This window comes from Haliaeetus albicilla, chromosome 24 (genome assembly GCF_947461875.1).
Source record: "Haliaeetus albicilla chromosome 24, bHalAlb1.1, whole genome shotgun sequence".
NCBI classification, from domain to species: Eukaryota; Metazoa; Chordata; class Aves; order Accipitriformes; family Accipitridae; genus Haliaeetus; species Haliaeetus albicilla.
The window spans coordinates 10,926,860-10,952,819 of NC_091506.1; the positions used below are offsets into that span (position 1 = coordinate 10,926,860).

The window sequence follows — 25,960 nt, forward strand, 5'->3', positions numbered from 1 at the left end:
CGGTTGTTGTTCCCCCCCCCGGCCCAGCGCAGTGGTCCAGTCCGGCCCGGCGGCGGCTCCGGCCCCGCCTGGCGGAAGTGACGCCACGCGGAGGCCGGTGCTTCCGGCGTGCAGGCAGTGGCGGCCCGGCAGGAGGAGCCCGGGGCGCCGCTCCCTGCCTCCCCCGCCCGGCCGCGCTCCGCGGCGCCCGGTAAGTGCGGGGGGGGGCTGGGCCACAACGCGGGGGAGGGAGGAAGGAGGTGGCGGTGGGGCTCCCTGTGCCGCGCCGTCCCGCGGTGGTGGGGAGCCGAGGGTGCCCGGTGAGCGCCGCCGCCTGCCGCGCCAGCGTCCCTCAGCGGGCAGGCGGCGGGGTCCCGGGCGGCGCGGCAGGTCCCGGGGCGGGGTGAGTCCGGCGTGAGGAACGCGGTGTCGCTTCTCTGCGACTTCGGTGCAGTTTAGCGCCCGGCAGCGCTCCGCCCCGGAGCCGGGGCGGGGGTCGGGCTGCCCCGGGGAGAAGCCGCAGGCCGTGAGCTCTCAGGCCGGCACTCGGCACGGGCTGCGAGTGGGCTGTGCTGGGGCTCCCTCCTCGCCCCGCCACCGTTCGGGCTCTTCCTCCACAGCTCCCTTCTTTCCCCCAGTGTTCCTGGGCTTTCCTCCTACAAGAATGCAGTGTTCTGGCCGTGTGGGACAAGTACAGGATTTAGTCTTGCAGGGATTACAAGAGAAATGGACCTGAGGTAATTTAAATGAACTGGGTGCCTTTCTGCCCAAGGGCAGAGATACCGTGGAAGGCAGGCTTGTGTAGGTATGTGTAAAATAACTTGTTAAAAGTGGTGATAGATTATAAAGGACAGGAATGAAATGGATTAGATGAGTTGGGAAGGACAAGGCAGTCATGATAGTATGAACAAAGACTGAGAAGTGGGAAGAGACCGTGCAGGTTTGGGGCGGGGAGGGTGGTATGGCTGCAAGGAGGTCTCTGCAGAGTCATCTGTGGTGAAAAGGGTGGGGGATGTTCTAGTTTCTCACTATTGGAATGAAAAAGCCCTGTCGAAAAACTCAGTGGAGAAGGAAATGGCAAGATACGCATGCTGCATGCGTGAAGAAGCCATTGGGGATGATCCACGGATTACAGGTTTGAGTAACGTAGACAAAGGTGCAATCAACATTGATAGTTGATGTGGAGTTGGGGTTGTAGATGGCTTCAGAGAAAAGAGAGAGCGTCAGCCCATTTAAAGTTTAAGTAGTTCAGGAGGCAGACTTGACTTAGGCTTTCTCTGTTTCAGAATTATCAGTAAAGAGGTGAGAGAAGAAAAAGGTGCCTCAAATGGCTGTGAAATACCAACAGAAGAAGTAGGAGTATCCTACAAAGTACTTACTAGAGAAATCCCACAGAGGTAGATGCAGAGGGCAAGAAATCAGAAAAGAATGATGTAGTAGGACAAGGTATGAGGTGTGATAACGTAATTTACTGTGTCTAACGGTGGTGAGGCCAGAGAGAGACTGATGGTGGCATATTTGAAGGCCTTTTGTTTCAAGAGACCTTGTTAAGAATTGTGTTGCAAAGCAGGAGTCAGCAAAAGGGCATCTCTGTTGGATCTGATATGCGGCAGAGCGTAGGGGTGAGTGTGTTTACAAGTTCCTGCAAGGAGGCTAGAGGAAGAGAGGGGATTAAATTGTATTGGTGTTAGTGAAGATGAGGGAGTATCTTGGATGAAAGTGGTAAAGAAGGACCTCATCCTCCCTTGGGTAGGAAAGCGATCTAAATATGGTTTAAAACTTTATAATTGGATTTTGAGGATTATGGTAATTTTTTAATCTAAATACTCTTTGCTTTTTTGACCCTCTTTTTTGAGCTTAACATCTTTATTGTCTTAAAAACTAGTGCTATCAAGTATTAGCTGTGTCTTGTCTTAGTTTGTACTCAGAGAGCTTGTGGTTTGGTCATGAATGAGGGCATTAGGCTGAGTGTTAGGTGAGGCAAGTTCTGTTCCTTGTTTTCCTAGTACCCTGCTTTGCTTTGTCCACAGAGCTTGTGTCTTAGCCTTCCTCTCTTTTCATGCATGTCTGTGTGACATTCAGTTACGCTGGAAGTGAGCTCTTTCTGAGAATGTTGTGATAGGAGTCACAAAAGTTGTCCAGACTGCAGACTGTTTTCTGCTTGATATATCCCATTTGCCCGTGCAAACAGTTCCTCTGTTCAAATAAGTGTGTTAGTGGCACACAGAAATGGCTCTGCACTCTTCTGAGCCTCCTCCCCAGCAACTGGTGTGTAACTGCTGAGCTATTGGGTAGGCCCATTATTCTGCTTAGATATTTAAAAACATCTCATTGCTTGGATGGGACTCACTATGTGTTGAGATAGCAAATGGACCCAATGTTTTGGGGTTTTTTTTTCCTGTCTCTAGGGCATGGGATGATCTGAGGGAGTTTGAGAAGTTTCCTGACTGGTGAAAATGGCTCAGGCTTCGTGATGCTCTGAGGTTGGCTGAATGAAGCTGTTGCACACTGGGCTATTGATATCTCGCAGTGGTTTTGGATTCTCAAATAAGTTTTTCCTTTAACATAACGTTTAACAGGTAAAGATCCATTACTGCTTTTATGCAAGAGGTCAGTGTCGATACAGATTAAGCCCAGAACTGAATTATTAACTCTAAGCAGGGTAGAGGGAGAGGCAATATAGGTTTGCCTTGTGTCTGTCAAATCAGATTTGACATCTGTCGTCTTCCACTGAAGTTCTATGGGAAGCAGTGCTATAAAATATTTGTCTGCTACTTATGTTGTGGATGGCTAAGGAATCAAGAGGCAGATGAAAGGAATGGAGACCAGAATTCAGGGGATAATAAAATTAGCTGCTAGCCTTCATCCTCTTGTACTGGAGGTTTGTATCTGCTGAAATCACTGCAGCTCCTCAAATTAATTGTACATTGCATCTCTTCCTTGTTTTTCTGGGCTGCCTGGTCAGGTTACTGGAAACAGAAAACAAATGAGTTGAGGAAAAATAGTGAAAATTTATGTTTGACATTTCCTGTGCTCTGAAGTCAGGATTCTCAAAGCTTGATTATGGTTTCCCCAGCAGCTACAAATTGTGATACTGTGGGAATGTATTTGAGTAACAGAGCTAACAATGTAGTAATGCAAAATGCAAATGTGTGTAAGAAACCCAATACATGCTGCTTGTGGAAAAATATAGCTTTGACTTTATATATGTATTTTTATATGTAAAATTTGGTTGCAGCATTGTTTTAAGTCTTTTGTATTTAATATATTCTCTCTTGAAACTAAGTTTGGTTAAATGGAAATTTGTGATTAAATATGAGCTGACCATAATTCAAGGTTGATACGTGCTCTACTGCTGAACCTCTTAGAACTCAAATCCCTGTGGTTTGGTTACATAAGCAGAAGGTTTGTAGTTCAGATAAATAAATAGATAATGTGAATCTTCCAATACCAGTGAGAATAAAAAAAAAAGTTGGCTGTTCTTATTCTTCTTGAATAGCAGCTGTCAACACTTGAACATAAATTTCTACATTCAGAAGGTAATAAGTGTATATTGAGAAGGTAATAAAATGAGAGAATTAATTTTATTTCCCCCTCAGATGTAAGGCCCAGGCCAGATCACATCCAGTAGAACCTACTTAAAGGGATTAGCTAATTTCACCATTTCTTTTGAGATGGTATTGAAGACTCTTAAATTGGGTGTGAGGTATCTGTTTGCTTGTCTTATTTTCTGAAGTCCCACTTAATGGCTGTGGTTCTGAAGCAATATGGACTTGTACAGGGTATCACAGGTTGCCTTTCTAGCTACTGTGGTCATAGTTAAGGGGTTTGTGTTTTTTCGTGTTGGTGAAATGGATATGATGCTTTTCTGCAGCACTTCAGGCTGTTGGTAAAAACTTAATGTCATAAATTTAGTTGTAGCTCTGAAAAGATCTGTAGTGAAGGTTATGCAGCCACTTTCCAAATGCCAAAAGTCTTGGGACCTGCACTGGGGGCTAGGATGCAATGTAATAAGCCAGTCTCTGAGGTTTTAGACCTCGCCTGTAAGATTAGCCTTGGCTTTGCAGGTGCAAAAGTCGCAGTGGATCCAAACCAGGGACCTGCACAGCAGAATCTTCTTTAGCTGAGCCATTCCTGGCTGTTTGACCGCCTGTATGATGTTGATGTGGCCTCTCTTACAATTTCTTAGGCAACAGAAAAAATTGTTTTTCCCCCCCTTAGGAGACAGAGCTCAGATGAAATCAAAAGAACGATAAAGTTTGGAGGAGAAAAAGAAGCTGCAATTGTTTTCCTGGTCTGCAGTTTGACAGGGCATTAAGATGTCCGTGGACATGAACAGCCAGGGCTCTGACAGCAATGAAGAGGATTATGACCCTAATTGCGAGGAGGAGGAAGAGGATGAGGATCCTGGGGATATTGAGGATTATTATGATGGGGTAGCTAACGACGTGGAGCAGCAGGGAGCAGATGCCTTTGATCCAGAGGAGTATCAGTTCACCTGCCTGACTTACAAGGAGTCGGAGAGCACTCTGAATGAACACATGGCCAGCTTGGCTGCCACGTTAAAGGTGAGGAAAGGTTTCTGCATTAACACAGGTGTAAAACAAGTCTGTGATTGAGAAGGCAAATGCTGAGCATACAGTTTGAAATAAAAGCTGTTGCAGTATTACTGTTATGGGGGGTTGGAGGAACATTATTGAAGGTCCCTGGTTCAAAACTGACTTGAAGGTTTACAATTGTTGCATACTGGTTCTGGGGCCTGAAAAATCTTCCTTACTGAATGTTGATTCTTACAATTATTTTTTTTACAGAGCTGAGCTTCATGACCAAAATTCCTGAGTTATAACTCTCTGCATTAACACAATGCAAAGAGGATATGTAGAAAAGAAACAAACCAAATCATAATGGTGCAGATTGGTACACCTGTGTATGAGAAGATAACTGACAGATAGGAAGACATGCTAAAACTCTGTAATTCTAACAAAAACACCTTTCTTTGTTGGTTCTGAGAGAATAATCATAGACTTTCAAAGACAGATCAGCTGTCATGCCAGGTATTAACCCTACTGTTGCAGTGACAGCAATTAAAGTACAATGAACTTGCCAGCTCTTGTAGTGACTAATTCATCACAGAAGAGTCACACTCTTGAGTCAGCTCCATGGTATTATGCTCAGTAAGACTTCTGTGAAGTTCTCTTTCTCTTTGTGGAACTGATTACTGTAGCGCAGACTAGTAATAAGAGGAGGCTCCCTCTCTGCCTTGTCAGTGTGCTTCAGTCCCAGTGCAGGTCAGAGGAAAGCAGAGTTTTCTAAGCTCTAGATGTTGACACTGGGTTGAAATTAACGATGCATCTACCTTGTAACAGGTCTCTTAGTGCTTGTTCTTCTCTGGAACAACCCCTGAAAGCAGGACAGGTGACTGTAGCATATAAAAAAACATGTTGGATGGGTTTCAACTCCTATTCATTTGGTCTGAATCAAACCTAATTTAAAAAAATGAGAGACTTCTTGATCCTTATTTGCACATCAGTGTCCTTTAGAAACAGTATAACCATAAAGCTTGAGGACTATGAAGCCTATAAACAATAGGGTCTAAAGTGCACCCATACTTTTTGCTGCATCTCTAGCTGTTTTTGCCATCTGTTGTGCTTGTTCCCAGCATTCACCACCTTAGAAAATGAAGTTTTACTCTTTCTTGACTGTCAAACTCGTGTCTGTGTTTTCTTCAAAATGTGCAGTTCAAGCTCGGAATGCCTGCTGTTCTCTACAGATTGTCAGAAAAGGGAGGCAAAAGAAAAGAAAAAATGAGAATAGTTGGTCAGCACTCTTGATCCAGCTGTCAGTTGCTCTTGGTTCTTAGCGATTAAGTAAAGATTTAGAACAGCTTTTCTGCTCCTTACTGTTTGTCTTCAAATGGAGCACCCTTCAAAAAGGTGAACCCTGCCATGTTGTTCTCTTGAATTAAATTAACAAAAGCAGTACTTTATTTAGTCTTTAAAAATCAGGCTTCCAAAGTTAAAAGAAATTTTCCAAGAATTCTGAAGGTCCCATTGAGCAAATATTGTTGACCAGATAATAGCAACCTGCTAGCTCAAATCTTGCTCTAAATATGACCCAAGGAGAGAATGTTTTACATTCCTTTTATACCAAGAATATGCCTGCATATTTGCTTAAAAAAGAAGTGCTACACATTTCGGTTTGTGCATGAGAAGATAAAAATAAATTTGGGTAGAAACTTGAAAAACTGTGATCTTGTAAGCCACACACTAAGTCTTTAGGTCTTGAAGTGCCACATTAACTCTCTCTTCACTAGCAACCATGGTGCAAGAATTGCACTTTTCTTGGAAATCTGTTGTGTATCTGCAGCGTGTGCTTTTTGCTTCCTGGCATCCTTTCTTGCAGTACTTCAGCAACCCTGTTTCTTCCTTCCCCTCTCTTCCCCAAGGAAACTTGTAATTTTGTTAGTTTTCTGAGACAAACTGGAGTGGAAAGAATTTGTGTTGAATTAGCAAGCATAGAGAAGAAGGAAATTGAATAGAACATGTTGAACTATTTCTTATCATTATTTTCCATCGACTTAATGGATATGAGTAAACAGGGGCAGACTTTTCTAAGAACTGTATTGACTTCTTTCCTCTAATTTGCTTGAGCTCTAAAACTTTTTTTTTCTTTTGAAGACTGCCTTTCATAATGTCTTGGGGTTTTTGGATAGTGGTGGTTGTTCTTTGGGAGCATGCTAGTTCATTTTGTTGATTTCATCTCCTTTACCTTGTGATAGCTAGTGGTTATGTAGTGCTTTTCGTATTAGCTCATATTTAAGGCAGAGTGGTTGTCCTGACAGGGAAAGATGAAGGTGAATTGAAGACTATCTTCAGGAGGTACGAAGATGAAGGCAATGCATGACATGGTATCTGAGCAATTTGCTATCAGAAGAAATGAATAGACTAATACAATTCCCTAAAGCAAAGAAAAAAATGCATGCAATAAATGGGCTCAAAGCTGTGTTTGAATGTTCTGCCGCTGTATATTATCATCAGATGATTCACTTTACGAAGGTTAAATTGGGGGGGGCGTGTATTGAGCGTGTGTTTTCTCTGATACATTGATTGTCTACATGCTTTTAAGATCAGAACAGGTATTCAGAGGTTTACATCTTGCAATCTGTACTGTTATTAGCTAATAGCAATCTAAATAGTATTTCATTTGCTCTGCTCATTAACCCTCAACATTTGTTTTTCAAACTGTTTTGTTCAGCTATTTCAGACTGTTGAATTCCTATTTTCTTAAAAGTGTTGAGGTAAAGGGTGATCTTCCTTGGAAACCCTCTTGGCTACCTTTTTTCATTCCCCATGAGTTACAGTTGACCTTGTTCTTACTCCTACTGAAGTTAGACAACTGAACAAACCTTGTATTGGCTGGCTAACTTCAGGTCAGGTGTGAGCACCCAGCATATGCTCAAAAGTTTGAATGCAACATTGAAAGAGACAGTCTCTTCAACAAAACACTTGGGTTTCGTCTACCCCAATTAGAGACAAAAATCAGTTAAAATCTTAAGTCTGATAAAAGCATGAAACCCAGCATCAGGTGGGGAATTCTGAACAGAAGAATTAGTACAAATAAGTTAGTGGTAGATGCAACCAGCTGTGCTGTGTGGCAGCCCTGCAACTACAGTAGTGGTTATCCCAGAACCATATGGAAGCTAGAGGGACATTGTAAGTGGTACTCTGAAAGTTTTTCCTCATTTTGGTTTTAGTAAGAACTGTGAGTAGATTCTTGCTTTCCAAGAAAAAAGAAGAGGGAATGTTTGCTTTTTGGTTAGTGCTTTAATCTGGAGGTCTGTTTGTGGAGGGTTCAGTTAATACCCTGGCTGAAATTAGGACAGACTATCTCTGTTGAAACATGCCAGAAGAAAATCTCAAACTAATATCCAAAACTCTGTGGTTCTCTGACTAAAAGGCCTGTGAATTGAAGCAGACCACTTTTAATTCTTCAAAAGGTCACTTCACCAACAGTCAACACTTGTTAAGGACAATACTCTTGAAAGCAGAATGGCATATATTGCCTGCAGACCAACAAAGGAATCTACAACAGTTCTTTTTAAAAAGTAGATATAATTATAAAATCCAGTATCTTTCAAAAGTAATGAATTAAAATTGTGTAGTAATAAGTTTGTTTTCAAGATAACTCTGTCAACCATCATTGAGTGATTGTGGGTCCTGGAGTGGCAGTATCAGTACATGCATACAAACAGTACGATACTCAACAGTTGTACAAACAAAATTGACCCTGTCACTGGCAAGCAATTAAGTGTGTGATGATGTCATATTGTTTTTGTTTGTGAATGACACTTCCTGGCTCTGCTGAGGGTCTCTGTACAAGTCTGGAATATCTGTGATGTTCCAAATAACTGGCAGTAGTTTCTGTTTCAGTGATGAGATGGATCTTTCTAGTTTTTACCTTTTTTTTTTTTTTAAACTGATGATATAAACCACCAGATAAAACAATTGCAATTACAATTTATGAAAAAAATGTTACCTTGACTTTAGATCTTTTTAGAAGCTGAATGTCAGTCATGAGGAAGCTGAGATATTTCTGCACATACAAGGTGACAAAGAAAGATAGTCCTGTTGTTTTACAGGCAATTGATACTGATGTCTTTCCACTAAAACCAAAGGAATTGTAAAACTGAAGAATTTATAATTTTCAGTTTGCTAATGTGAGTAATCTGCTAATATTTACCAGACAGCAAAAAGCTTATTTCCCTCACTCCTTGAAATAACAGCTTGTGATGTTTTTTTAGCCCTGTCCCTTGAAGAATAAAACTTGGTAGATGCAAAAACTATTTGATGTCATGATAAAGTTCTGAATCTATTAATCCATGTTATCACTATTGATCTTTCAGAGATAAACCAGTTTTTCATATGTTCTTGCTCACCTTGTTGATGTCACATCTTTTAATGCAACCAAATCAGTATTTGCTCATAAAAACACAGCCTTCTGAAACTGTTCCACACACTCAAATTGTGCTGACACAGAACAGTTAGTTTGTAGAGCTGTAGAATGCTGGCAGCGGTCCTTTTCAAATACCATCTTTAGCAGATCCAGAGTCATGTGCGCGGAGATTGGCAGCCTGTATGAGCAGCTCTACCCGAAGGAGTTGGCGCTCACAGAATGCCTGTTCAATGTGATCACAAAAAGTCTGTAAAAAGCCAGATGTCAAGACACTGGTGTGTGTGTCTCCCTGTATCGCTGTGCGAACCGCAACCAAGTATGTGGTACGGGGTGCTTATCTGAACAAACCTGCAGTGTTGCGTAGTCATCCTTTTTGATACCATAATGACTTCATGAAACTTACATGCAACGTAAAATGCCAGTCAAAAAAGACTAGCTGTACCTAAGTACCTCAAATACAGGAGAGGTATTAAAGCCCCTTGAAACACTAGAATGCACGTACTTAAGAACAGGGTTTGAAAAATTTATGTTCAAAGTTAATGTCCATAAGAACCAACATTGGTAAATATTAGCATATATTAGTAAACAATGAATAAATATTTAAATATCATTTACTATAAGTGGTAGACTTCTCCACAGAACCCCCATGGTGCTGTGTGGCAATGATAACATGCTATTTTGAAGCACCTATAAGCCCTAGATTAGTCAGGACATGCAGATTTACATCTGTACCTTGTTCTGTGTTTTAATATCAAGCCAACATTATGTGGGGCATCCAGTCTGAAGTTGTAACCTTTAGGAGCACACACGTTTGAGATGTACCTTTGTCCTTTACGCGCTTTTTGTTCCCAAACAGAAAGATCCTGGAAGTTCTGCTATACAAAAGCTGTGTTGTTGCCCACCAGATTCACGATGCCTATACTTCAGTAGTGTGTTAAATACCAAGAGGACATGAATATATCCCTAACTATCTTTAGTGTGTGTTTTATTTTGGCTCCTAAAGGGCTTTTTTTTTCTTTTTTCTTTTTTTTCGGGTTTTTTTTTTTTTTTTTTTTTTTTTCCATAAAGCCTGGTAAGTTTTGGTAGAGTTCTGGTCAGCAAGATAAGAGAGCTGGCTGGAGAGCCCAGACCTTGCAACCTTGTGACAACTCCATGAAGTCATTTGAGGAGAGAAACCAGGTTTTTTACTTACTGCCCAGGACTGCTGGAATTCTCAACTTGATTGGAAAAATGAGCCACAAATGTGGAGGGTGATTATAGCCCACACATTTCTTTGTGATTCATGCCTTAAGTGTATCTTACAGCCAGTATGACTCTGCAGTGAGCAAAAAAAAACTGTTCACAGCTGTTGATGAGTATGATCTTGGTGGGAGGTAGTCAAGACACAAGTCATTAAAAATGCCGAAATGATCTTTCAGTAACTGTTTCATGTTGCAAGCTTACAGCTGGACAACATGATCACAGGAGCGGCATGAAGCCGCTGAAGTGCACTGCCAAATTTGTGTGCCGTGCCTATTAAGGATGGTGCAGCAGAAATGAGCTATGTTGTGTACTGTGAAACACTGTTTTACAAAGCAGATGTTCTTCCTCTTCATCTTTTTATAACAAAAGAAAAATGCCCTTAGAAGCTGGGATTGTCAAGTAAAGGACTATGTTATTCGGGACTGGACTGGGATTACTTACTGCAGAGTTACCTAAGCCCTGCGCTCTGCACGTGCGTGCTGCTGTGGCTGCATGCATGCACCAGCACTTTCCAGTTGGAGTTGGCTGTCCTGTGTCCTGAGCCACTGGCCAGGTTTGTGTGAATTCAGGTTATTATCTGCCTTTCGCTTCCTCCCTGTGCATCCTCCTTTCTGTCAACCAGAAGGAATTGTCCACTCTCCTGTGTTTCGCTGGGAAGGCACCTAGGCAGGGGCTGAGCTGAGTGCAGCAATGGGGTGTGTTACTGGGGCTTTTGGCAGCACGTGGGGAGCACAGCGCAGCGTGCACTGGGCGCTGATGCTATCAAACACTACATTACTTTGGAAAGAATAGCTGGGGAGTCTCACGTCCATCTTATATCCGTGTGCTGTCTTACAGCTTTCTTGCTGCATTTCTTTTGCTCTAAATCTTTCAAAGAAGGAATCTCATAGCTATTTTGTAAGAATGCCTTCTGGCATGCCATCTTGCTGAAGTGTTGGGGTTTTGGGGGTTTTTTTTTTGTTAATTTATTTCTGAATCTCCTCAGGAAGAATAGCCTAACAGCTTGAGAAATACGTATGTTGAGATTTCCTAGCTGAATCCTACTGATCCTGTTTGTTGGCAGCTGCAGTTGAAATTGTTGCTGTCCTGTGTAGGAGAGCGGATGGATTAAAGCAATGTGTAAGTGTGGAGAAGGAGTTAGAATTTAACCCGAGATCCCCTTTCTTCAGTATGTGGCCAACTAGGTTGTGCACTGACAGCTTCACAAACCATGTGTATAACACCAGCAGTATTTGTCATTTCCAAACTGCACCCTGCCTCCTAAATATGCTTCTAATCTTGCAGACTGACACCAAGTCTCTGCATGCCAGAGGGTGAGTGACGGGGTACAGATTAAAACCCTGTGATGAAGCAGAGCTCGTGTAGTGCTGTTTGTCAAGACCTTTTTCATGGTATCGAGACTGCAGCTACAGACTCTAAATTGCATTTCTTTCCCTGGTGTAGCCTGCAGTCTGTAATCAGGAGAGGGGCTGAAATGTCAGACAAATTGTAAGCAATACTGTGAGTGAAACCTAAAGATGGAGGGCTTTTTCTCACTTTTTTTAAGCTTGTCTGAACCCGGGAAAAAAAAGCAGGGTATCTGGTTTTGTTGTAACTTTGTCTTTTTTTTCCTGATAAGTAAAATTAATTTCAGTTCAATTTTGAAAACAGCCTTCTAATACTCAGAAACCTGTAAGAGATACGGAGGACTTTGCTACAAGACTTTGAACACTTGGGGAGTTTATGGTAGGTGATGTTAATCGCAGCTCAAGCCCCTGCAGCCTCATGAGTTTTCTACCAGGATTGCATATTGGAATTCTGCTTAAAAGAGGGGTAGATCAAAAGAAAGGAGAAAATGTGGTCCAAAAAAAGTTTTTTGGTTGCCCTTTTATTTCTTCATAATTCCTAATATTTCTGCTCTTTTCTGAGAAATCCTCCATTAAAAACAGGGCAGTTGGATAGTTTTTCCAGTGGGGCATAGAGGGAGTCAGATCTACTTTCCACAAGAGAAATAAGTGCAAAATAGTATTTTTTCCATTTGTGGGTCACTTCCTTTACCTCAGTATCCTTAAGTAAAGCGTGTCTGAAGGGACAGATTTTCTTTAGCAAAATTATTCAATAGAAATTATGGTTTCTTTCTAAGGTGTTACTGTTCTCTACCGCCAACTCAATTCAGTCTCTATTTTGCCCATAGTTGCTCACCAACAGCAACCATTTCAGAGGCTCTTGCTCTGTGTGTTTTTACTGTTGTAAGGAATTTAAGAGTGTGTTTTTAGAAGTTTTGATGCACAACACAAACTAGTATCTTCCCAAGTTCATCCTTTCCCTGTAGAAATAACAAAAACTATGCGTGGATTAAAATAAATGCTTCTCAAGATTAATCCTATTTGCTTAAATCTATTTGTATAAAAACCTTTGATTAGGGGAAAGACGAGAAATGGAAGCTGCATTTCTTTATGCCAGGTTTGCGTTCATCTCGGCCAGTCATTTCAGTGCAACCCTGATGTAACAGGAATTGTCAGCTTGGTGCAAAGCCATGGGATGTCAGCTCCAACCAGATCATAATATCTGCAACTCATTCTGAATTGAATCTCTTTGAGAATCATGTGATTATTCTTGTTTTAAATTCCTGATACCATATCTCTGCGAAAGTGAGAAGTGAAACACACCTCCAGAAAATAGGCCATCCCTTGGAGAAAAGTGAAATGAACTCATAACATATGCATGCGACATAAATATGCATGAGCAATTTCAGTAGAATATAAGCGCTACAAAAGACGGTGGGTTTTTAGCTTTTAGGAAACATTTCTGTCTGAATTAGCAACTGTCAAAGTGGCATGGTTGAAAAGATTTTCTGCTGTAGAGAGATGAAACTTCAGCTCTTCAAACAACTTAGCTTATCTAGGGAAGCAAGTTGAGACATAGTTGTCTTAGAGCTCTCTAAACGCAGCAAGGTACCTACAGAGCTTCTTTGAAAATTCTTTTGATATTGTCTTGTCCTAAAAAGTGCCAGACTCTCTCACACTTCAGAAGTGTGAGAATTTTGCTTATCTTGGAGAGTAAAGAACCCAGGAGATAAATGGAGATAGAAATAATACGAAAAAAATACTGTGCTCTCTTCCAGAAAGTGAATAGATGCGCGTTTAATGCAATGGCATTACTTCTTTGTTCTGCTTTCAGAATCTAATTTTGTCCAGCACTGTGTAAATTTTTCAGACTCTTTTTTTACAACTCCTGTAGAGTCTTTCCCTTGTGCAGAGCTGTTCTCTCTTGGTACCCTTCCTGTGTGCATAGACACTGCACCCCTTTTCCAGTGCAGTGATAAACATTAGTGTTTGGTGCCCATTTCCGGCAATCAGCAGCCTTCTATCACTGGTAAGTCAGAGTTAAGCTGATAGAGGTTTGGAGGAGGTTTCTGAGGTGACCAAATTCCTGTTTTAAGGTGAAGCTGGAAATTGCAGATTGGATGAGATCCTCTCTCTTCAGCTTTGCCACCCCATCGTGAAGAAAGAAGCCTGGTTTTCAGTCGGAAATTTTCCAGGTTCAGATTTGGACTGAGTTGATCTTTGATCTTGAAGTTTTAAGCTGATAGTGAGAAAATGGGAAAATGAGAGTGAGGGAAAGACAGACATCTTTTAGCATGACTACTGCTTTCAGCTTTCATCTTCTAAACTTTAATAAATTTAATCACAGCTAGAAGAGTTCTGGAGAAGTCAAGCTATGTAGAAGCATTGGCACAATTCGTCAGTTGCAGACAAAAACTGAGAAGTGCAACATCTAGAATATGCATTCCCTTCTGCACTGTGGTCTGTAGAAGTATTTTACTGAAATGACCTGCTGCCAGCAAGACACCAAGTGGGCTATCTCACTATCTTTCTTGGGTCTTAGTATTCTGAAACAAGAATGGGAAAATTTAAACAAAGCTGATGATTTATCAAAGGCATCTTTTTTTGTTTGTTTTGTATCTGAGACAAAGAATTATTGTTCCTGAATAACCTGAACTTCTTGTGGCACCTGGTGACTGATAGGGGACTGAATCGTAGCTCTTTCTGAAATGTTTTATAAGTTTGAGATCTTTCATTGTGTGAAACTTATGACTGTCCAGGAAATGCTATATTGGACAGTGTGCCTGAACAGCAACCAAGGCTTATTTCCTATGCTGCGAGGCTGCAGTGCATGCATATGGAGGGCGCATCGATGTCTTCTAACCGAATACTTCAGCCAGCAGTATCAGCTTCTGTACGTTGCTTCTCCAGTACTGTAAGGTAATGAATTATGTACATATGGACCAAACTTCTGATTGCAGTGGTATTTTTCTGTGCTCAGCATGTTTTGGCTCCTGCTTACAAAGAAATACTTCAATTATTCTGGGGTGTTATTGTGGAAGAACTGGCTGACTTGGTACAATCATTCACTCATTGTGAATGTACAATCATTGAAGAGGCTGGGGAGCGCTGCTAATCAATAGAAGCAGGCTTTTGTTTAAACACTTGTTTTCTTCTCATGCTTGTTTTCTTGAATCTCTCCAGTAGTGTTGGCCCCTGATGGTATTCACGTTTGCCTTCTGAATTACCACCTTACTATTGGTGAACAGGATGTAGACTGTAATGTGGTGAGACTCCACTCAGCAGGCATGGCCCCAGCCTCATCAGTTATCTGCTCCTCTCCCATCCCTCTTTCTTACAGTTTGAATGTTATCTATCTTTAACGTGTAAGAACTAATACTTCCATGCCAAGCAGACTGTGGGTACGTTGCTGCAACTGGCTGACTCTGGGACTTCTTTTTTGCAAGATCGCATGCGCTCCAATCAGGTAGTATCAAAAAATTTTCTGCTTCAGGGCTTTTATGAAAGTGGATTCATGTCATGAACCTGGCTTTATGAATTGAAAATGTTTTATTCTTGGGTGCTTTTATGATGAAAGTAATAAAATTAGCACTACAGCTGATCCAGTCAGTGCTTGCAGTTGGAGCAAAATAGGAATGGTCGCAGAAGCTTTATTATTCTTCTAGAACTGTTAATCTGGCATCTTTGTGGAGCATTAATTCCACATAATGCCTGACAAATAATTTGACTCAAAAGCATTTGATTCTGTTAGGATAGTTTGTTAGAGTTCAGAAATGTGTATGCTGGTATTTGTATTTCTCTTTCTATGCATCTTCATTCTTGAATGTACTTGGTTCCTTCTCCGGGAACAAGTAACTTCATGGAGGTCGTGGAGTCATGATGCTGCAACAGATGCTACACCTCAGGCTCTGAAAATCCACCTGGAAAATACTCATTTTCATGTGTTACAGATTAACTTTCCATTTAAGTCTGGTGGCTTGTTTTTTTTTGTCAGGATGGTTGTTCTTCCTTACTGCTACTGAGAAATAATTTCATTGCTGTTAAAGAATGATTCATTAGCATGTGGTTTGCATTTGCAGGAAGCCAGTCTTGTAGAGACCACATTCCTGATACTTGTTTGTTTTTCAAACACGAAATGCAGATGTCTGCCTTGTACAAGCAAGTCAAAGGTGTCTGTCTGGGTCTGCCAGGCTGGGGGCTTAAGATAACCCATCCAAGGCTGGCAGTGGCACTTCATCTGTACAAACTGGAGCAGACTGTATGTGTTGTCAGCAGCTGCCCTGTGTGCCACACTCCATCTAATCACAGGCTTCTGTGCTGGGAGGGAGGGCAGTGCTGCCTGGGCAGCCTTTGTTTTCTGAGGGTCACATCACTGGTAAAGTTGAGGAAGGTGACATACCAGATCTTACACAGCATGAACTAATGTTTCAGTTCATTAGAAAAAGGATTATTTGAACATTGAAAATTACTCTTTTTTTTATTACTGGGATTTCTTAGTGGTGAGCAAAGTGGGCAAATCAGAAAGCAGAGGTGGCTAAGAGCCAATTAAAAACCCCAGCTACATCATGTATTGTTGCTATGCTGCTTTAGCTCACTGAACCAACCCTCCAGCGCTGACAAATGCCAGTGCAGGACCAGGGTGGTATCATGTGGCAGGAATAGGTCAGTTGTGTTGTGTTGTGAAACTGCACCTCTTCAGTGGGGTAGATTTAGAAGAGTAATGAGTATGCTGACCCTATGTGTGCAGAGCCTGTCTGTTTTGTAGAAGAAGCAACCATTGCTTGTTTTTCCTTCCAGGGTTGTGTTGGGGTGGTTGTGTATCTGTATTACCAGTCCATTGGATCCTGTGATCCACCTGTAGCAGGATTCAAGAAGGCTTATGGCTTTTCAGTGGATGATTGGGACTGACAGCTTCTCTAGAGAAAAAAAGGAGCTCTTCCTGCAGCTAGGATGGAAGGAGTTGTGTTTTCTATATGGGTAATAGAGGTGCTATGTTGATAGCTTGTCTTGGAGTGCGGGAGGTAGAGCCCTTTAACATCAGAGGGTGTCTGAATGCAGAATGTGCAGATCACTGGGCTTGCCCAGGTGCTTCCTAGCACAGAGAGGAGTGAGGAGGCAGGGTTCATGAGCCTTCTGAATTCCCCTGGAAGAGGTGTCTTGTTTGCAGGAGACCTGTTTTGTTTGAACTCCATGGGCCTGATAAAGCCATGAAGGGGTAAAGAGGCAGGTTGAAGGTCCAGCAGCTCAGCAGATGCTTGTGGTCTTGGTGGGTACGAGCCTTTTTGTGCTAGCTGACCAGTCTCTTTTCTTCTGAAATAAACCAATGCATAGAAGCAAAGGAGAACTTATTTGCTTGTGTCCTTGTAACATGACTTTAAATGTCGTGTTGCAGTATTCTAGAGGGTGCTCAGGCTAGCGCGGACTGTGCTAGTGCTTGCCAGGAGTCCACGTAATGCAAGCAACTCTGCATGGAAATAGTCCCTGTCACAGTAGCTTTCTATCTTCCTATTTCAGTCTAGCGTATAATTTTCTTCTCTGCAGTGAAGGCTTGGGAAATTTGGGGGGGGGGGGGGGGGGGGTCCCCCACCCTTTGCTGTCACAGCATGCCTGTGTTGCAGCTTGTTACTGCTTCTCCAGCTCAGTAAGTGGTATCTGTCTGCCCTGTGGTGCCTACTTTGCACACTTAGTGAGGACCCTGATCCCAGTCTGGGCCTCTCAAGTGGCAACCACAGTCAGGACTGGATACAGGGCTTCCATGAGCAGTTAAGTTAATCCAGTGAATTCTTGATTCCTTCCTCTCTGTGCTGTTGTGACTATGTGAGTTAGTTTGGGTACACCCATGCTTCATTCCAGCCTGTATATTGCAGATGCACTGGCTGTGAGCATTATGTCTAGTAGTTTAATGGGATCTGAGTATCGCTGGGATGTTGTACCAAGTTTGTACAATTTATTAGTCTTATAAGAAGATCATAGTCCTAAGCAGAGGTGTGGCCTCAAAATATGCCTAACTTGACTTTTTTTTTTCTTTTATTTTCCACCTAGGTATCACATGCTGTTGCAAAGCTAGTATTAGTTAGTTTCCACTGGCAAATCTCAGAGATTTTGGAAAGGTAAGTGTAAATAGTCTTATTTCTTCTGCACTCAGTGCTTTTCCCCCTTGCTTTGCAAGAATGCTCGGGGTGGTCCACAGGTGTCTTTTTGACAAGTGTCTTTGAACCTGAAAGCAGGCCACACAGTCCATTCCAGGGAGCAGAGGAAAAACACTGTTTTGTTGAGGCTGCACTGCCTGTAAGAAATATGTAAAAAGGGGAGGGTAGTGATGGTGAATGTCTTTCAGTCTGAGGAATTATTGTCACGCTGGGAACCCTGTAGATGCATTTAGCTTAAACTTTGAGATAACAGATTGAGAGTGCTGCATCTATATTTATTTATTTTAACAAATATAAAGATAAGGTATGTTCTGTTTTGAACATATGAGCCATAAATCATAAAGGAGCACTGAACCTATGCTGATATTTTCTTTAGTAGTACAGTCACATTGAAGTTTTTTCTCATTCTGAAGGTAAGTGATGTTTTTTTCCAAGCTGACTAGCATGTGGAGAGCAGGAGAAGATGGTGTGAGAGAACTGAGAAGTGCAGCCCCTTTGCTGCTTGGTCAGTATTACTGTAACGAAGTCCTTCAACTGATTTCAAAAGGAGGGTTCGGACTCTGCCCAAACATGTACGGGAAGTGTGTCAGGAGGCACTGCTGTCTGGCAGTCCCTCCAGAAAATACTGGCTCAGAACTGAATATTGTCTGAAAATAGAGAGCACATCAGTCTGACTCATTCTGCCATGCCATTTTTGGCCCTATAGCCAGCAACTTCATCCAGAGAACATATGGGAAATGCATCTCATGTATGGATATTGTGCAGCATCTTTGGTAACTGGCTCATTAGTTACCATGCATCCTGTGAAAGCTTTTCTGTGGGGAACACGGCAGGTGAGATTCCTGCATAGCAGCTCAGGGCAATTCTGCAGGTTAACTAACAAGTTTTAAACAAGAGGAAGTTTTGGGAAGGGTTTACTTCTAAAGCTATGACTTTGCAAGTTGTTGTCCAGTTGATCTGGTCCTCAAATTTCTGTCTTGGTATGAAGTGACATTATCAAATGAAAGCTCCCTAGTACAACTAAAAAGCGCTAGTGGGGAGGGAGGATTTACAGCATGATCACAACAGTGATGCTGCTATTTCTGAATTCACAGAGATATAAACATTACTCTGCAATGGAAGTCACAAACAGCAAAACATTTTTAATTCTAAGGTTGCTGATAGACAGCTTCCTATGCCTAAAGGGTGATAATCTGTCACAGAGTAAATACTTAACTAGATAATAGACTGGAGTCAACTTGAGACCTAACCAGGATAGCTTGATTTTTACAAAGGAATAGGAGACAGACAGGAGCCTCACTGGAGTGTGTTATTATGGGCAGCGGCTTTGGACTGCTCTAGGAGTGTGGATAGAAGATCTTACCTTCCAAAATAGTTTTTCAGGGGAAGGGAGAGAGTTGTAGAAAAATATTTATCAAGGAGTATGAGGGAAATGTGAACCCATCACTGGCAGAAGTATTATTCCTGTTTTGGATTTTGAAGAAACCCTCATACAGTTTGATTGACGAGAGTTCAGCTCACTATGTGAAGGAGCCTCACACAGAACACATTTCCACTCTCCTTGTTGAAACCTACCCTACCATTTGCACAGAGCCTATTATTCATTCAGGTGAGAAGGATCAATTTAACAAAGCAAAATGTATTCAGAAATTGATTTGATCATTCTTCAATTGCCTTTTCAGGCACAAGTCTAATGCTGCCCAATTGCTAGTGGAAGCACGAGTTCAGCCCACCTCATCCAAACATGTAAGTATGCTAACTATTTTGGTCTGTTCCCTTGGCAGACACCTCTGACCCACCTCATCGGAGGATTGCATTACTAATGGCATAGTCTGTCCCATATTAACCCTTTGCAAACTCAGATCCAACACCCTAACTCAACGCCAGGTTTACTTTCTAAATGAGAATGCATTCAAGAGGTGTCTAACATATAAATAGCAGCTTTACTTTTGTCTTGCAGGCAGTGTTCAAGAATTACTTGCCTCAAGAAAATTAGGCTTGTTTTTTTGGCATGAGTGATGGTACGCAATGGAAGGAGCAGAGTGCATGGGCTTGGCTACCTATTCCAATTCTGCTCTGTCTGTAAAAGACACTCAAGGGAAGCTCTGGCTGCACAGAGTGAACAGAGCTTGTCTGTGGCTGGAACAGAGATTCCCCCCCCCCCAAGATGGCTGTTTGCTACACTGGTCTGTTCAGGGATGCTTAAGCCAAATCTCCCAGTGGTGTTGCTGCTGAGCCAGTCAGTAGTGATATTTGAACTAACAGCTTGTGTTTTGCAGCCAGGGCTACACAGGTCTTTAGATACTCTTCCCCTCCACCACCTTTAAATGGAAACTTCCTGTGCATGTTTACAGGTTTCATTCACAGTGGGTGTCTCGGTACAATCCACAGTTACCCCAGGAACACATCACCATGTGTCAGATTTTCAGTGATAAAATATTACATCTGAGAAACACTGTTTGGGTTGGGGTGGAGGGGAGATTTTAAAAGCCTGTTTTGGCAACTGAGCTGACTTGTAACTAGCAGAGTGAAAATGCTAAAACTGCTGACAGGAGTAAGCTTCATGGACTCAAAATAAATTATCTGCCCAGAGTCCAGAAAAAAAATCTTTGTTATTTGACATACCTGCAAATTAGTCCATGTATTTTGAGGTTTGTCTGAATCTTGTATCAGCTGTCACTTAAGTACTCTCCACTGCAATGGTGATTTCATTTTGGGAAGAAAGATATTACAGTTAAAAGGTTAGTTTAAGTCTTGACAAACTTGGTTTGGTAGGCAATTCATTAGTCTTTTTGTATGTGCTAGGGCAAGTTGCTCTGTGCTTTGGCTCCTAATGCAGAATGATGAAATTTTGGGGGCAGATGCTCATACTGAACGTCTGCAGAGCAACTGACCCTATAGGGAGAAGCTATAGTGGTAAGCTCAGAGGAACAGCTTGTGAAGGTTTGAAGTAGTGCACATGCTATTCTAGTTGGGCAGCTGATCTAGGCAATCAGTGCAGTTGCAGATTTGGTGAATCTTGTTCTGGTTCATAAATGAGACCACTTAGAACAAAGTCACATTATTTCCTTTTTCATGTGGTCAGGCTATAAAACAAGCTCTGTTGGTCGTGTGGCTGCATATCATGCTGCTGCTGCTGCTCTGTGTCTCTGGCATGCAGAGCTAGGCATGGAAGCTGGCGGCTGTCTCACACAAGCTTCTCAAAGAGTAGCAAAGGTTTAAGTAGATGAAAAGTGTTTATATGACTTCTCTGTGAAAGGAGAAATAGGAACACAAACTCCTGCTAACAGCTTTGTAGAGCCTTGCTTTTGATGATGCTGTGCTAGGCCTAGTTCTTAAGGTCCCGAGGGTGAGCCGAGATGTGTTGAAGGCTAGATCTGTTGTCTAGAGATTAGGTCTGTGCTACCCAAGGGGAGATCCAGACTGCTTCCCAGTGGTTTGGTGAAGCAATAGCAGAATTATGCCTGACTTGAAACAAACCCTCTAATCTTTTTCAGTTGAAGGGATGATGCCTGCTTTGCCAAATGTAGCATAGGCAGAGGATAAGAGATGTGAGATGATGGTCTGTGAACTCCCTTTCTTTGTATAAACACTCTACATGCTGCACCTTCAGTTGCCTCTCCTCTTTCCCAAAATCATTGTCCAGTAAAAGGGCACTGCTAAGCCTGCTTCCAGCTATAGCTGCCCTCCAGGGTCTGTGGAACAGTGATAGAGTCTGACCCAGCTAACAAAGAATATCAGTAAATTCAGAGAAGGACTAACACGATGTATTTCCTCATTTTTCAAACAAGGTGAGAGTAAGAACCAGAAAAGTAAAGGTGAGTTCTGGGTAGCACTAGATTTGGGGCAGGAGCTGTTCAGTGACTGTCGATGTGTTGTGCTCCATGAGATTAAAGAGGTTCTTGAGAAGGCCTGACTGTTGGGGCAGTGCAGCACCCCAGCACACCAGCTGCTTATGAACCTGTTCTGGCCTGGAGCTCACCTGAGGCCATTGTCACAATGAAGGTGATGCAGGTGCCTGTGGATGAGGTGAGAACACTCCAGGAGAGCTGGGATGCTTTCACTGTAATGTTGATTTGTCTCTCTCCCAGGCAATGGTACATTCCTCCCATCACTGCGCAGTGTGCATGCAGTTTGTCCGGAAGGAGAACTTGCTCTCTCTGGCTTGTCAGCACCAGTTCTGTCGCAGCTGTTGGGAGCAGCATTGTACAGTGCTCGTCAAGGATGGTGTTGGAGTCGGTGAGTTCAAGGCGGATGTGGTACTGGGTCTGTATTTGCCATGTTGGCCATTCTGATGATGACTGGCTGAATTGGTCTAAAACATCTCAGTAATGAGAAAATGGAGTATGGAATGAGTATTTGTGACAAACTGAACTTGAACTAGTGGTCTTACCTGAATCCCTGGTTAGTGTTGGCATACCACCAGGAGAGCACTACTTCTGCCTAGCAAAACGTGCAAGTCCGTAGATCCATTTGCTGCTTTTCTCCCCGTGTGATCTCAAGAGCATGACTGTAACAAGTTAGAAGTTGCAAACCTGCTGTATTTTGAGTCTGCATCGCTCATGATGCATTGTTGCACTGCCCCTGGAGTGCCTGTGGATGCAAACATCTGTTTCCTTTGTGTTAGGTAGAAGCCAGTAGTTGCCAGAGTTGCTTTGGGCTTTTCCTAGCCTGTCTTTCATGCTGGCATGGCAGTAACATGCAATTTTCTACTTTAAGTACCTGACCTTGTGAATACTGGTTGAAGCACTTACTGGTCCTGGATGCACATGTGCCCTGTCATCTTTCGGTGAAGACAGTTGGGCGTCAGCTTTTCAGCAACCCTGATAGATTTGTTTCACAGTTGTGTCCCTCTTGCCACAACAACAGCTGGCACCTAGGAAACTGTGTTGAATGCTCTCTGTGCATTCACTCCTTAGTATAAGCTGCACTGTGCTAAGATGTTGCTTTCTCTTCTCAGGGGTCTCCTGCATGGCTCAGGACTGCTTACTTCGAACACCAGAAGACTTTGTGTTTCCATTGCTGCCTAGTGAAGAGCTGAAAGACAAATACAGGCGCTACCTCTTCAGGGATTATGTGGAGGTATTGTTTTTTTCAGTTTTAAAATACCCTGGGTTAATTCACCAATGACTTGCAGAAATTTTGTTTGAAGTGTCTTGCATCTTTGATTAGAACTGCAGTAACTGCAGCAAAATTGTCCCTGATAAACATGATATAGCTGCTCCTGTAGGACAGCCTCACTGACAAAATGCTCTAGCAGGTTGCCAAAGTAAATTCTGCTGTAAGGTCACCCAGTAACTCCTTGGCGGGCACTTCAGAATTCTCAGAATGTTGCAGCTGAGAACTTCAAATTTCAATCTGAGTTTTAAAGTCCTTCTTGCGCTTGCATAGATATTTTAGGTTCTGAATAATAAGTCCCTTATCTTATTGTAGCTCAACTGAATTGGCTGGGTTGATAACGTTTTATATGAGTTTTTTTGAAATTAAAGCAGCAATTGTTAAGGTTAAATGTGCAGGAGTATTCTGGTAACTGGGAACAGACTGGGAACACTCAAGAAGCAGCGAAGCAGTATGAAACAGTGGTGTCACTTCCCTTCAATAAGAAATCCTTTGGGAGGGAATAGCCACCACAGGAGAGCAGCTGAATACATTCTGGGGCATAAGTAGAGGGTGGGGAAAGTGCTCCAATGGAGTAAAATTGTTTGTTCAGTGCCTTGGTGGGGTCTTATGGTTGTGTTGCTGTGCTTACTTGGTCTGTAACCCTCCATTTGAATTCCCTGTTCTAGGGAAGCTGTAAGTAACTAATACTCCCTTTCCTAATGTGGAAGAGGTTTATCTGCTGTTAGCTAAGACCTGGTGACAATTTTCACTCTTTTTCAACAAGAAATAAAGGACTTGTATGTTTTTGAGGATAGAAGTGGTTAAACTTGGATAGATAATGCTCTTCGGCACCCACTGCTAATCTTACGACCTTGATATATTCACAGAGCCATTATCAGCTGCAGCTGTGTCCTGGTGCAGATTGCCCTATGGTCATACAGGTACAAGAGCCAAAAGCCCGGCGAGTGCAGTGCAATCGTTGCAATGAGGTCTTCTGGTAAGAAACAGAGAAGGTTAAAGATCACGGGGAAAGCGTATGCTGTCCTCAGAGCTACTCTTTTTGCTTGCCAGCAGGTTCAGTGTGTAGAAGCATCTCAAATGCTTTGCTGGAGTTGTTTGTAACTTGAGTTAGCTTGAGTAATTGGACACTTGGGGTCTGACTTCTGCAGGTGGTCAGCCATCCCCTCGCTCCCTAAACTCCTTGGGAGTTGGGTGTTCTGACAACCAGGGGATGCAGAGCTTGAGTAATGAAGGGGTTACAAATCTACCATTCTCACATTTTGGCTGGGTTACAAATTCTGGTACAGACGTAGTGACTGGTAGAGATTCTGGTAATGGATGTGGAGGCCTCACTCACCACTATCTGCTGCTATTGAGTTTTTAAGTTTATTACAAGTGTTTGACTCCCAGTGTGCCTGGTGTGTTTTGAGGCTCATGCGAGAATATATTTCTGCTGAATAGGAACACCAATGTTCCTTGTCTGACTTCAAGTGTATATGGGACCAGAGAAAAAAGATAGCTTGCAGGGCTGCTGAAGTGTCTTCTGCTCGTAGGTCTCCAGAATCACTGCTGTTGAGAATGTCTGTGGAGCGCAATACAACTGGTTTAGAGACCCAGTCTACTGGTATCTCCATGCAAATGGACCTTACTCACCTGGGGCTGGTCAGGTCATGCTAATGCAGGTGCCTATCTACCATGCCCCAGGCCTCTCCAGTCATGGTAGAGCAGACATAGGTAGACTCTAGGGAGGGATGTGTCAGCCCTCAGACATGTGATTTGTCAGAGAAGGCCTCAGTTCACTCTCATTCTGACTCTGGCTTCTGCACAAGAGGGTCGGGGTTCATTGGAGTTCAGCCTTGGTCTTTGCACTCTAGTAATACACGAGTGCATTTGCATCCCTTACCCTCACTTGGCCTCCCAGATTTTGGTCATCAGAAAACCTCAATTCTTGAGTCACCTCCTTGGAAATCAATATGTCTTTTTTTTTTTTTTTTTTTTTTTTTCTTTTTTTCCCCTCCTATTAAGCTTTAAGTGTCGGCAGATGTACCACGCACCCACAGACTGTGCTACCATTCGGAAATGGCTCACCAAGTGTGCAGATGACTCCGAAACAGCCAACTACATCAGTGCTCACACTAAAGATGTAAGGACTAGCACCTGCATGTTTTTTCTTGTCCTCTAGTCCTGCCTGGGAAGCAAATACAATTCTATACATACATAGCATTGTGTGCTGCTTTTTCACAGGCTGCAAATTCTCACAACTCCCTAGGGACTGTGATATAACACAACTGAATGCCTTGGGAACGCTTTGTGCGGGAAGTCCAGCTGCCCTCCTGTGGTAAGGACCTGGTGGTCCTTGTTCCAGACGTAGTGTGAATGTCTTTGGCAGCCAGGTGTGCTGCCCTCCCACAGGCAAAAGAATTGCGGCTACTTTGAAATGATCAGTGTAGATGTATTTCAAATGGAAGGAGAGAGTGTACTAAGTGCAGAGTCGGTACTAAATAAGGCACTAGTGGTGTTTAAACCTGAACAACTGTGTGGAGTACTGTGAACTGGAAGGTGAGGGAGATAAAGTCTTGATTTGACAAGGACAGCAAAATGGGGTAGATGAAGCCTGTAAATTAGACATTGAAGTACTTCTAGTAGATTTAGACCCAAGAAAAAGAAATAGTATTACACACTGTGCACTGTAGTCTACCTATAGAATTGTCTTTAAAATTTATAGATATACTACCTTTGTCCTCTAGATTTACTGTCTGCAGATTGGAACTTGTAACGTGTTTTGGGGATTTTGTGGCCTGACTTCAAAACAGTTCTTAGCTGGCATTTGTTCTACCATAGCCAAAGGCAATTGTGACAGTGCTAATTAGTCGCAAGCTTCAGTTGTGTTAGGAAAGTGGGTACTTAGACTGGAGATCTTAAATTGCCTTCTTTCTCTGGAGGAGGTGTCAGCATGTGATGGCATTGTTTCTGCCATTGTGGGAATTAAGGTTCTGTTATATTGAGCATTGTCCTGGCATACATTTTGCCTGCCATTAAGATTTATAAAAAGCAAAACTCACTTCCTCCTTTGTACCTATGCAACCCAAAAAAATGTAACTGAACTTGACACTCCAGGGCATCAGTGGAGCAAAGAAGTGTGCAGCTCTCACTGTGGTCAGTGAGATTCTCTGCAGCTAGCTAAGTTGTCGTCTGTTAGTGGCTGCTGAAGGC

At 42.6% G+C, this 25,960-nt stretch overlaps 1 protein-coding gene across 4 annotated transcripts in view; it reads left to right on the plus strand.

Annotated features, from left to right (window-relative positions):
- Positions 1–43: 43 nt before the first annotated feature.
- Positions 44–25,960, plus strand: part of ARIH2 (ariadne RBR E3 ubiquitin protein ligase 2) — a 32,624-nt gene continuing 6,707 nt past the window's right edge. The window contains exons 1-8 of one of the 4 annotated variants that reach the window (XM_069812038.1): positions 52–190; positions 4,201–4,547; positions 17,541–17,608; positions 19,330–19,393; positions 21,739–21,886; positions 22,608–22,729; positions 23,635–23,744; positions 24,773–24,890. In XM_069812038.1, coding sequence (XP_069668139.1) covers positions 4,299–4,547; positions 17,541–17,608; positions 19,330–19,393; positions 21,739–21,886; positions 22,608–22,729; positions 23,635–23,744; positions 24,773–24,890 — 879 coding nt within the window. In that variant the 5' untranslated portion in view covers positions 52–190; positions 4,201–4,298. Of the gene's footprint in view, positions 191–617; positions 717–4,200; positions 4,548–17,540; positions 17,609–19,329; positions 19,394–21,738; positions 21,887–22,607; positions 22,730–23,634; positions 23,745–24,772; positions 24,891–25,960 lie in introns of those variants that run through there. The other 3 variants (XM_069812039.1, XM_009913777.2, XM_069812040.1) reach the window with 3 other exon arrangements.